Source organism: Arachis ipaensis, chromosome B08 (assembly GCF_000816755.2).
Source record: "Arachis ipaensis cultivar K30076 chromosome B08, Araip1.1, whole genome shotgun sequence".
NCBI lineage: Eukaryota > Viridiplantae > Streptophyta > Magnoliopsida > Fabales > Fabaceae > Arachis > Arachis ipaensis.
Window position 1 is genome coordinate 89,260,671 of NC_029792.2, and position 14,034 is coordinate 89,274,704.

Below are 14,034 nucleotides of genomic sequence, written 5' to 3' on the forward strand. Positions count from 1 at the left end.
TAACAAAAACACAAAGAATAATAAAAATGAAAAGTATATATACATTTATATATATAAATTTAGTAAATTTATGATTTGTACGTGTGATTGCAAATAACAAGATTCGGTCTAAAGAAGAAACCCGGACCCAGTCGATTTGGACAAATTTGGCTTGGTTTCATTTAGATGTAATTGAATTGAAAGTATAAAAACTCTTTTCGGTCTAAAATCACTCAACCGAGTTAGGTTCAAGGTTTGGGTCAGTCAGACCCAGACTGGTTCGGAGAGTAAATAAGAGGATATACAGTCATACACACACAGCATTTTGTAATTCGTACTTCCACAATTCTTCCATCTTCAATTCGTACTCCAGACTCAACAAACAGTAGTCAACCTAGTCTTTGTTTGATGATGGAGGAGGAGAAGAAGGGCAGTGATGATGGTGACTCATGCTCTAGTATTATACTCTCAATCTAGTCTTTGTTTGACCGGAAAATATTAAGTTTTAATCAGGTTTAAAATCTGGTAAGAGTCTAAATAAGTGGTCTAGTCAAAATGTTGGATCGAGTCAAACTCGGATTCACTCGGATCATGATATGATTGATATCCTCTCCCATTCATCATTTACGGATGCGGATAAAATTGACATCTAACTACACATAGCAAGTAATGTCACAAGGACACAAATCAGAATACTTACAATCTTAAGGCGATTTAAGCCATCAAGGTGTGGTTTCTGGCTACCAAAGACCTGCAAGACTTCCTCCCTTGCCCGAGCTTGCCAATGAGAATGCTTACTGAGTAACACCATGCTCCAAACCAGCAAAACTGAAGTCGTCTCTTGTCCCGCAAAGTAGAACAATTTACATTCGTCGATTACATCTTCAACACTCATTCCATTATTCTTCTTCTTTCCATACTCTTCAATTTCCTTCTGATTTGATTCCAACAATATACCCAGTAAATCATCTTTTGCTGTCTCACCTGCTTTTAGTGCTTTCTCTTTCTTATTAATTATTTTCTTAAGTGAAGTTTTTATTTCTCTGTCAATTTCCTTCATCCTCCTATTGTTACGAGTAGGTAAAAACCTGCAAATAAACATAATTAATCTTATAATTATTTCAATTGTCCTAGTACTAGAAAGTAGTGACGAACATACAAAAAATTTGGTATTTGAAATTAAATTAAAACTATATTTATATATGAAAACTGAATCCCTAATAAATTGATTAGCTTATTATCGGAAATATATTAATTCAAAATAATAAAAATTAATTTTTAATTGTTCTTCTCTTTTTATTTTCATCGCCTTAAATATAGTTTTTTCCTTATATATTTAACTATTCATTATCTGTATTTCAATTTTAAAGTCTACCTGTTATAATATTCATGGGATAAAAACTTTTTATCGAAAATAATTGTTCCAAATTAGACTATATATTTAAACATTGAAATAAAGGAATAATACAAAACCATAAAATTAAAACAAAGAGAAAACTAAAACACAAGCACAATATTTTCTTATTTCAACTTACTTTTTTATAAAAATTTACAAACAGTTCTATTTATATTTAGAAGATTAATTTCTTTATAATAATAATTGATTCTTTGATAATCAAATTTGTTCTTCAATTTAAAAATTAATCAAATTAATTTCTTGCTACTTTAAAGGGTAAATCAAGTAAATTCTTCGTTATTAGTCTGGATAACGGCATTAACAAAAAAGTGACGTGATGAAATGTTACATAAGCTAGCTAGTAGAAACATTGTTTTTATAAATCAAATTAGATTTCCAATTTTCACCCTATAATAAAATTGGTCCCCTAACTTTTACTTGATTATCAAATTATTTTTTTATATTATTTAGACATTATTATCTTGGAAGAAAAAGAAACAAAATAAAAAAGAAAAACCCCTAATTTATGCGATATTTAGTTAAGGGGAGTGTTAGGTAAACAATGACTATCTTGAACAACATGAACAACCACCAATCAAATAAAAATACACTACACTCTAATTTAATGCTACTAATTAAATTTATTCTTTTAAGCCTATTAATTCACATTGTTTACACATTGTTCAAAAATGTTGTTGGTTACCTATACTTTTCCTTTACTTAAAATCACTTATACACCTAAATTTCTCATTTTTTTTTTAATAGTTTTTCCTATTCAATTTGCAATTATTATTACACTGCATCTTCTTGTTCAAGTATTAAGGTTGTGTCTCGATTCTTGAGACACAAATACCAAAAAAAACAGACACAGAAAAATCTATAGAAAGAGAGACAGAAATTTGTTTGCCCTCATCAAAAGTTGAGATACAAAATTTGGTTGAAACTTGAAATTAAGACATTTTTTATCATCTTTATTTTTATTTTGTCCTCATAAAAATGTCAAATTTTTAATATTTAATCGTCTCTCTATATCTCTATCTTTTCTTTTCTTTTTTGCCTTTTTCCAATTTTAAGAAAAGAAATCTTGATGATGATTAGATTTGTGAATTTTGCTTTGAATTGATGATTTTAACAAAGGGGAGTAGTAATTTTTTCGTTTATGCATTTTGTGTCTCAAGAAGTCAAGATACAATGTTTAATTTTATGTGTCCATTGTGTTGAACGTAAATGTCATTTACACATCAGTATCTAGCATTAATTATAAGCCACATTTGATTTGAAAAGTAATCTTACCTCGATCCGGGAATATAAACTTTCATCACAACTTCCATGGTAAGTTTAAGTTGCTCTCTTTGAAGTTCAAATATTCTTATTCCTTCTTCATAGCTGCTTCCGAATGCTGCTCGAGAGATAACATCACCGGCTAGATTTTGAAAAGAAGGCCACACATCTATTTCGCATGATTCATTCGACGATATCATTTTCTCCCATTTACTTATGATGTCATTGCAACTTTTGAAGAATATTGGTATCATAATCTGTGAAGCAATGTAGAAAAAATAAATCAAAATAAGTTTCTATAAAAAGAAAAGAAAAAAATGTGTTACTTATTCCTAACATATACATTACGAGCTCAAGTTATTGCAAATTATGCCATGTCAAAATTGAGGAACGAAGAAATTTCATACTCATCATTTAAATTTAGATATATGTAGTGAAAACAACCTTCAACTTTTCTGAATGAAATGCAGGATTGATTATTCTTCTATGTTTTCTCCATTTCTCACCCTCATGGCCACCAAGCCCATTAACCAATAATTTGATCAATGGATTTGTATTTGGCTTTGGAAAATCATAGATCTTGTTGAATACATCTTTGATTAGTTCAGGATCTGTGACTATCACTATTGGTATTCCTCCAGACCAGAAAAAAGAATTCTTTCCTGTATACCACATACAAAGAACTTCATATAAGAATTATTTTATTTTAGAATTAGTCACTAAATGTCTATGCCAATTTGCCAACAAGCAATACAAAGTTAGAGAAGATGGTTGTTGTGAAAGTTCAGGAGTTGTGACCTAATAAGAAGAAAGAGATGAGGGTGAGAGAAAGAGAAGAGAGAGATAGCAAACACACGGAGAATCAGAAAGAGAAAATAAAAATCATAATTCAATAATAGTGAATTACACTTTACATAGAAGAGTAAAAAGGTTTACATACACGTAAAGTTAACTAACTTCTATTTGTTTTTTTACATTTCATAATTAGCTTAGTTGCTGCTTCACTATTACTTGTAACTAAACTGAAGTTTAACTTACACAATAATAATACATTCTCCTACATCCCCCTTGCAAACTAGAGAGTGAATGTTTACTAGTCCAAACTTGGAATATGCATGGCTGAAAGGTCCAGGAGCCAAAGTTTTAGTGAAAATGTTAGCGGTTTGGTTAGAGGAGGAGATAGGTAGGAGTTTGAGGATGCCAGCCTAAGTCTTTTCCCTTGTGATGTGACAATCGACTTTAATGTGTTTAGTGCATTTATGGAAGATCAAATTGGCTGCAATGTGGAGGGCAGATTGATTGTCGCAGTACAAGGTAAATGGCTTGGGATAGTCAATTCTGAGGTCCTTGAACAAGTACAAGAGCCACTATTCTTCAACCATGCCTAAAGCCATAGCCGATATTCAGCTTTCGAATATAAGCGAGCTACCGTGACTTGCTTTTTGCTTTCTCACGAAATAAGGGAGGTACCAAGATAGGAACATTGGCTAGAGATCGAGCATCGTGTGTCTGAGCATGTGGCCCAATCCGAGTCCGTGTAGCCAGAGAGTGAAAGATCAGAATTTGAGCTGAAGAAGAGGCCAATTGCTAGAGATGACTTGAGGTATCTGAGAAGGTGCATGCCTGATTTGAAGTGAGAATTGGTAGGGCAATCGAGGTATTGACTAAGCTTGCCAACTGCGAAGGAGATGTCGGGTCTAGTATTTGTTAGATAGATGAGTCGTCCGATAAGTTGTCGGTACTTGGATGTGTCTTCTAATCTTGTCCCTGAATTCTTGCTGATTTGAGTGTTATAACACATAGGAGTTGAAGCAAGTTTAGATTCTATCATGCCAAAATCTTTGAAGAGGTTGAGTGTGTATTTGCGTTGATATAGAGAGATGCCTTTGCTATTACGAGCTACTTCCATTCCAAGAAAAAATTCCAGTTGTCCCAAGTCCTTGATGATGAATTTCGCATCCAACAATGCTTTGAGGGCATTAATTTCTTTCATGTCATCACCACCTATAACTAAATCATCTACTTACACAAGAATTGCGGTGAATTTCCAATTTTGACACTTGGTGAAAAGAGAATGATCACTCTTGGACTGAGTATAGCCTGCTGCGAGAACCACCAAGAAGCTATGAACTGCCTTGTTGGATTAATGCAAGTAATGCTTGTTGCTGATCTTGGGTGAAAGAGAATCTGGTGTTGTTTTTCTCTTCTTGTTGAGAGATGCCTTGAGTATTGATATCACCACTCTTAGCGATAGTTACATTCATAGCCACTGAGTTATGTTGTTGTTGTTTCATGTGGGAGGGGGGGGGAGGGGGATCCCATGCTTCCTAAAGCATGTGTCAATTAAATGTCCACTTTTGTGACAATATGAGCATACACGAGTGGGGTTTCGGCCAATTCTCACACCCCTACCTCGACTTCCCCTTCCTCTACCACTAGGAGCTGAATTTGGATACTTTATTGCAGCACTGTGAGTGACTTGAGTAGCAAGCACAACCTTAAATTCAAGAATGTTAGGTATGGACAACTGTCTTTCTTGTTGAGTGAGAAGGGTAAAAGCATCATTGATGCTTGGCAGAGGCTTCATTAGCATGATCTGCAATCTGACTACCGCATGTTGCTCGTTCAACCCTTTCAAGAAACACACCACATATCTATCTTTTTTGTAGTTTCGAATGACACCAAAATCGTATGTACAAAAATTTCCATAATTGCAAGTTGGAATGAGACAAAAACTATCAAGTTCTTGCCAAATTGCCTTTAATTTCGTGAAATAAGCCCTAATGCTCAGCTCATCTTGTTTGACTGAGAATAGTTCTTCTTCTAATTCTGGGATCCTGAAAATGTCATCTTGGTAGTAGCGATGCCGTAAATCACGCCAAATATCTGTAGCATTCTCATTCCAAATAACGTTTAGATTTCTTCACTAAACAACGCACTTAACCAAGATAGCACATAAGTGTTGCATTTTTCCCACGCAAGAAAGGTAGCATCAGACTCTAACGGTTTTGGAATGCTACCATCAACGAAACCAAATTTATTTTTTTATTTCAAAGCCAGAGTCATAGCGCGTGACCAAGAATTGTAGTTTTGAGGAGTGAGAGCTACATTGACCATGGAAATGCTAGGATTTTCACATGGAGGAATAAAGAAGGGGCTTGAAAGATCAGAACTCACATTTATTAATGGTCGTGGAATCTGGGCTTGAAGATTCGAAATTTGAGAGAATAATAGATCGGAGGCTGAGAAGCCTGATTTGGATCAACATTATCAGATCCTGGGTTCACTGATAAACCGCTATTTTACGATTTATTTTATATTGAATTGAGTGAATTTTATCCATTACTCTCACACTTATGCATATAAATCGCATGTTTTATATTTTCCTTCCCGATTTTGTGCTATGATTGAAAACATGCTTTCTAGGCCTTAAATTACTAATTTTTAATCCTCTCTTATTACCATTCGATGTCGTGATATGTATGTTAAGTGATTTCAGATTTTTCAGGGTAGGAATGGCTTAGAGGATGGAAAGGAAGCATGCAAAAGTGGAAGGAACACAAGAAATGGAGTATTTTAGAATCTGATAGCGACGCACATGCATGAGCGACGCGTACGCGTTGCCAGTACAAATCTCATCAACGCATACGCGTGGTTGACGTGTACACGTGACAGAGCGTCACGTGCTGCAATTATAGAAAACATTGGGGATTGATCAATTAGAGACTCTTGAGTTATCAAAATTCCTTTGTTGATTGGTGATTGAGACTTGCTAGTTGGCTTAGATTTCATTAAATCTAGTCTTTGATTAGGACTTGTGAATTTAATTTAATTTTGCTCACTTGATTTTCCTTCATTATTAGAGGTTAACTAAGTGAAAGTAAAAGGCAATTACCATCACAATTGATGATGATAATGAAGATAGGAATTCCAATTCTCAATCCTTGCTAGGACTTTTCTTAGTTGTTATTTTATTTCCTTGTTATTTACATTACTTGTCTCTTATCACGAAAACCCTAAAAATACTTTTTCATAACCAATTATAAGTACACTTCCCTGCAATTCCTTGAGAGACGACCTGAGGTTTAATACTTTGGTTAATTTTTTATTGGGTTTGTATTTGTAACAAACAATTTAAATATTGACTGAGGTTTAATTGTCGGTTTAGAACTATGCTTGCAATACGATGATTTTTGTGAAGATCTTTACCAAAATTTTTCCTCTGTCAAGATTTTGGCGCCGTTGCCGGGGAATTGCAAATGTGTGCCTTATTATTGGTTATTGTGAATATTGTGAATATGTTTGCCTTTTTGTTTCTTTGTTAGTTTTTTCTAGTTTTAGGAGTTTATTTTCATTATTTCTTGTTAGTTTTTGTTTTTATTTTCTTTTGTTACTATGAATTCTCACCCCTTTGGCTATGAGTTTGGTTCAAATTATGTTGTAGGGAATGGAAGCTACAATGAGAACATGCATCAAGGATGGGACAATCAAAGGTGGGAGGAGCGTCGAGCATATGATCAACCTTTTTGGCAACAACCTCCACCAACGTACTATGAGCAAGAGCCATTCCAAGATGCATATCAATCCAATAGCTATGGTGGACCCCCTTGTAGTTACCAACAAGTCTCACCATATGCCTATGAATCCCCTCCTCAACATAGCCCTCAACCACCATACTCACAAGCTCCATTTTACCAAACACCTTCAGATGATCCAAACCCTTATCCACCATACCAACCATCATATGAACCATATGAACTTTACATAGAACCACCACCTCAATATACACCATCTCCATATCCTTATCAAGAAGAACCACATTCACATTATGAGCCCTTTCTCCTAACAAATGAAATCAACCCCAAGCTCCCATATATGATACCTTTAGTGTTATTCGCCAAGGGCAAAGAGAGTTTCAAACCACACTTACCTCTACTTTCACTGGTCTCACCTCTACTCTCCAAGCTCTTATATCCTGTGTGAATCCACATTCTAACCCCAATACTCAACCTCGAGCTCTAGAGCACTTCCTTTTCATCCATATTCATCAATCCAAGAGCAATACGATCCCAATTATGCCAGTAACATGGAACAAGAGAGAAGGGATTATCTTAGAGACCTAATGGATCAGGTTCACGCATCCATACTTTAAGAGAAGCAAGAGGAGTCCCAAAAGGTGGAGGTAGGAGAGACCCTTAAAGATGAAGGAATAGTTGAAAAATTAGGGGAGGTTGAACAAGCGGAAAGTTCCATCATTGAAGACAACTCTACACCAAATGACAATAGGAATCTTGTTGAAGCTTCATCCATCGGATGTGAAACCAATGTTAAGGAGGAATGTATACACCCTCTAACACATGACTTGATCAATGAGGAAGAGTTGGAAGAAGTTAACAAGAAAGTGGGAATTGAAGAAAGTTGTCAAGAGATAGAAGACATCAAGGAGGAGATTGATTTTGTACTAGAGCAAGTGGAGAAAGCCAAAATTATCGAAGAAGAGGAAGTGGTTGAAGACTTAGGAGATCCGGAACCTCCATGGGAACTTCAAGTCATAGAGACTCCTTCCAAGATGTTTGAATTTGATGTTGAGGAGGGTGTACAACTTCCAAGGCATATCATGGTTGAAGACTTTGAGGAGGTTGATCATGAGATTGATTCAATAATTGATGAGTTTTTATCTACAATTGAATCCTCTCCCATTGGACTTAAAGAAGAGGTTAATATTGAAGAAGCTTGTCAAGAGGTGGAGATCATCAAAGAGGAGTCCAAGAGAGTAAAGTATACATTGGCAGGGCCGCTATTGGAGACATCTCTCCCGAAGCCATCACCATCCGTCCCTCCATTCAAGTAGGTAAATCTCTACTCCTTAAGCTTTAATTTTTCACTTGCATACGGTTTGCTTGAGACGGATGGACAACTTAAAGATCTTTGTGGCTTTAAGAGAAAACGGGTGATGGTTAGTGGTTGGAATTGCCATTCAAAGTTCATTATGGTTGGAAGCTTAAGGCCTAATTGCAATGGTTGGTATAGTTCTCAATTGATTGGGTCTAGGAAGTTTTTAGGGTACTTCACTGAGAATTCGGATTACTTTCCACCCGGTTAGAACAATGATAATCAACTTAAAGACGGGTGTAGAAACAAGATTTGGGATCCCGACATACAAGAGGATCAACTTTGGGAGCTCAAAGCTTGTGAAGAACTTCATCAAGGCTTGGTGAATTCACTTGGAATTGTTAGAGCTTATTAGAAGTCCAAGCGTTGGAGGAAGTTTCAAGATGAGTTCAAGCACAAGCCACCATGATAAGGACTTTAACTAAAAGTGCTAGGTGGGAGACACCCCCACCATGGTAAATTCTTCCTATTTTTCCTTTTATTTACATTGGTAATAAGTTAATTTTCAATTTTAGTTGGCTTTATTTGATTTAAGTTGTGCTTATAATAATGTTTGGCGTACGTGTCGACGCCCAAAACTGGTTCGTGCCCGAACCGTGCTAGAACGGTGCGGCAGCGCGGCCTAGATAGAGAGTTGTGCCAGGACCGCGCTGGTGGGGTGCTAGGCGCATAGCCAACTCCACGCATGCGCGTCACTGACGCGTACGCGTCATTTACATTTTTTGCCATCCACGCGTGGGCGTGGACGACACATTCGCGTCGACTCAAAATTTTGATTGTCCAGTCCTACAAACAGAGAGTTGGGCTGCTACTGTTCTGGAATCGTGCGTCTGGCATGACGAGTAGTCACGCGTACGCATGACTGACGCTCATGCATCATTTTTCATTTTGGGGCATCCACGCGTACGCGTGGACGACACTCACGCGTCGCATGCCTGATTCTGTTTTTACACGCACGCGTGACCCATGTGCGCGCGTCGCATTCGCGCCTTGTTTATGCCTTTCTTCTTCTTTCTTTCTCTTTTCTTCTTCTTTCTTCTTCCTTTCTTTCTTCTTCTCTTCCCTTCTCCTCTCTCTAGGTTTTAGGATTTTTTAGTCTTGTTCCTTCTCAATTTCAGATTTCTACCTTGCTTTAATTTAGTTTTCTTCTACTCTTATTTGTTCTAGCACTTTAGTTATCTACTTCTCTTATTGATTCCTTTATTTTGCTAATTTAGTTTATGAACTCATGTGTTACTCTCAACTTTCATTAAAGCAATTTATGTCTCACATTTCTTATTATTCAATTGCCTTGTTATTGTTATTTCCTTGCTTTGGTTAGTCTTAGATTTTGCTATGTCTTGTTAGTTTCCTCTGTTTTTATTTTATGACTTCCAAGTGTTTGATAAAATGTTTGGTTGGATTTTAAATTAGTTTTTTACGTTCTTAACTTGGATTGATCAATTAGAGACTCTTGACTTATCAAAATTCCTTTGTTGATTGATGACTGAGACTTGCTAGTTGGCTTAGACTTCACTAAATCTAGTCTTTGATTAGGACTTGTGAATTTAAGTTGATTTTGCTCACTTGACTTTTCTTCATTGTTAGAGGTTAACTAAGTGAAAGCAAAAGGCAATTACCATCACAATTGATGATGATAATGAGAGTAGAAATTCCAATTCTCAATCCTTGCTAGGACTTTTCTTAGTTGTTATTTTATTTTCTTGTTATTTACATGACTTGTCTCTTATCACAAAAACCCCAAAAATACTTTTCCATAACCAATTATAAGTACACTTCCCTGCAATTCCTTGAGAGACGACCCGAGATTTAATACTTCGATTAATATTTTATTGGATTTGTCCTTGTGACAAAAAATTTAAATATTGGCTGAGGTTTAATTATCAGTTTAGAACTATGCTTGCAATGCGATAATTTTTGTGAAAATCTTTACTCACATTTTTCCTCCGTCATTCACCAAGCGTGCAGTTTCTTAATTGTGTGACATTGATAAAGCTTCTTCCTTTGGTCTCATTGATCGGAACTGCTACTTCAATTCGGAGTTGATTTAAGGAAGAGAAGTAGGCAAGCTCCTATCAAACCCTATCATGTGAGTTCATGAGAAGAGAAGAAAAGCAAGAAAGGGAGAAAAAAAATTGACAAGAGGAGTGATAAACCACTATTTTATGGTTTATCTTGTGCTTAATTGAGTGGATTTTATCAACTCTTTACCCACTTATTCATACTATTTGCATGGTTTTACGTTTTCCTTCCTGATTTTGTGCTATGATTGAAAACATGCTTCTTTGATCTTATATTTGCTTATTATTAATCCTCTCTTATTACCATTAGATGCCTTGATATGTGTGTTAAGTGTTTTCAGAGATTACAGGACAGGAATGGCTCAGAGGATGGAAAGGAAGCTTGCAAAAGTGGAAGGAATACAAGAAGTTGGAGAAACTGCTAAGCTGTCCAGCCTGACCTCTTCGCACTCAAATAGCTATAACTTTAGCTACAGAGATCCAAACGACGCGGTTCTAGTTGCATTGGAAAGCTAACGTCCGGGGCTTCGATTTGATATATAATATGCCATAGTTTCCTTGATGCTAGGTGACGCGATCCCGTCATTCACGCTGACTCGTCTCAGTGGCGAAAATCAACGTGTTTGAATTCGCAACCAGCGAATTCTGGGCTGTTTCTGACCCAGTTCTCGACCCAGAAAACACAGATTAGAGGCTATAAAGTGGGAGAATGCATCCATTCATGAGGATAAGCTCACAATTCACAATTTTAGGAGTAGATGTAATTTTTAGAGAGAGAGGTTCTCTCCTCTCTCTTAGGATTAGGATTTAGGACTTCTCTTAGCTTTAGGAGTGACTCTCAATCTCAGGTTCAATGTTCTTTTACTTTATATTTATCTCTTACTTTCAGATATTTTAATGCTTATATTAGTTATGTTGCCTATTTGGCTTATGCTACATTCATGTTATGATTTTCTTAAATTAATATTATTTGAGGTATTTCAGATTTATGATTGCTTTCTTTTATTTATATAAATAATTTAGATTTTTCCCTTTTGGCTTTGGTTGATTAATTGGTGACTCTTGAGTTATCAAACTCATTGTTGATTGAAAATTGAAATTCTTCAAGAATTAATTCGAGTTCCAATAACTCTAGCCTTTCCCAAGGAAAGACTAGGACTCGAGGAATCGAAATTAATTCATCCACTTAACTTATCTTCATAGTTAGAGGTTAACAAAGTGGGAGAAAAATCCAATTCTCAGCATAATTGATAAGGATAACTAGGATAGGACTTCCAATTCTTCATACCTTGCCAAGAGTTTATTTTTATTTTTATTTTATCTTTCTTGTCATTCAACTAACTTTTTACCTTAATCCAAAACCCCAAAACACACTTTTTCATAACCAATAATAAGAACACCTCCCTACAATTCCTTGAGAAGACGACCTGAGGTTTAAATACTCGGTTATCAATTTCAAAGGGGTTTGTTACTTGTGACAACCACAACGTTTGTATGAAAGGACTTTTGAAGGTTTAGAAACTATACTTGCAACGAGGATTTATCCGCAAATTTCTAGACCACGCAAAAGTTCCTCTCGTCAAAATGGCGCCGTTGCCGGGGAATTGCAAACGTGTGCCTTATTATTGGTTATTGTAAATATTTGCTTTTTACTTGTTTATTTGTTTTTATTTTTGTTTTTATTTTTGCTTTTTCATAAATTAAGAGGTTATTGGTTTTTATTTAGTTATTAAAAAATTTTCAAAAAAAATTTTTTTTTTGGTGTTCATCTTGATCTTCAAGTTGTTCTTCGTGTTCATCTTGACCTTCAAGTTGTTTTAGTTGTTTTTTTCGTTTTGATCTAAAAATTTCAAATTTAGTGTCATTTTATTGTTTTTCTCTTTCCTCATTAAATTCAAAAATTTAAAATTTAAAACTCAATTTTTAAATCTCAAATTTAAAACTTCAAAATTCAAATCTTTTTCAAAAATCTTACCTTATCTTATTCAAAAAAAATTTAAATTTCAAAATTTCAAATTTTAAACTTCAAAATTTAATTTTCAAATTCAAAATTTAAATAACCTTTTAATTTAAATTTATTTTTATTTTCGTTTTTAATTTTTATTTACTACTATGAACTCTCACCCCTTTGGCTATGAGTCTGGTTACCATTATATTGTAGGAAGAGGAAATTACAATGAGAACAGGCATCAAGGTTGGAACAATCAAAGATGGGAGGAGCCACAAGGATTTGATCAACCCTCATGGCAACAACCACCTCCAATGGACTATCAACAACCACCACCATATGCCTATAAACCCTCTCCTCAACACAGCTTTGAACCACCATACTCACAAGCCACCTACAACCATTCACCTCCATATGACCCTAACCCGTATCCACCATACCAACCACCCTATGAACCAAATGAACCCTCCTATCCACCCCAAACCTCCATGAAGAAAGCACTAGCCGATCTAAACTCTACTATACAAGCTCTCTTCGCCCAAATCGGACCACCAAATACCTTCAACAATCAACCCTCAAGCTCTAGTGCACTTCCTTGTCAACCACAAAATGATCTCTCCATCCCATCACCACCATCCATGGAAGAGCACCCACATCCATCAATCTAAGAGCAACATGATCTCAATGATGCTATTGACATAGAACAAGAGAGAAGGGATCATCTTTGCAAATCCATACTTCATAAGGAGCTAGAGGAGGCCCTAAAGGTGAAGGTAGTAAAAACCCTTGAAGTCGAAGGAGTGGTTGAAAAATTAGTGAAGGAAGAATCAAGGGATCATCTCAAGGAAGCAGCGGATCGATTTCATGCAACTCTATATTAGAAATACCTCCCCCTAAGTTACTATCATCCTTCACAACATTCAAGTGGGTAAAATTCATATCCCTTAGCTTTCTAATTCCACTTGAATATGGGCTACTGGAGACAGATGGTCAACTTAGAACTCTTTGTGGTATTAAGAGTAAGAGGAAGATGGTCAGTGGTAAGAACTATCCTGCAAGGTTCATTATGGTTGGAAGCTTTAAGTTTAAACGCAAAGATTGGTGTAAAGCTCAACTGAATGGGTCTAGAAAACTGTTTGGTAGCTGCAGTGAGAATTCAAATTACTTATCACCCAGTTGGAAAAATACAGATCCCGACAAGGATGGGTGTAAAAGCAAGATTTGGGATCCTGGAATCTGCTCTGACACTTGTTACCCTGGGAGCCTAAGAATCTGTTTGAAGCTTCTTAAGGGCTTTACATGCTTAGTTTGGGACTCCGGAGGCTACTGGAGATGCAAACATTGGTGGAGATTTCTGGATGAGTTCAAGCACAAGCCACCATAACAGGGAGCTCACCAAATGTCCAACTTAAGGACTTTAACTAAAAGTGCTAGGTGGGAGACAACCCACCATGGTATGATCGTTCCTTTTTCAATTTTAATTTTATTTAGTTTTGTTTGTTTTTGAATTTTATTTT

The 14,034-nt window shown here is 35.8% G+C and overlaps 1 protein-coding gene across 2 annotated transcripts in view; it reads right to left on the bottom strand.

Annotated features, from left to right (window-relative positions):
• Positions 1 to 14,034, bottom strand: part of LOC107613364 (11-oxo-beta-amyrin 30-oxidase) — a 41,999-nt gene that overhangs the window by 3,110 nt on the left and 24,855 nt on the right. For both annotated transcript variants that reach the window (XM_021109555.1, XM_021109554.1), the window contains exons 2-4: positions 3,101 to 3,318; positions 2,669 to 2,913; positions 680 to 1,067 (exon numbers count right to left, since the gene is read on the bottom strand). In XM_021109555.1, coding sequence (XP_020965214.1) covers positions 680 to 1,067; positions 2,669 to 2,913; positions 3,101 to 3,318 — 851 coding nt within the window. The remainder of the gene's footprint in view (positions 1 to 679; positions 1,068 to 2,668; positions 2,914 to 3,100; positions 3,319 to 14,034) is intronic.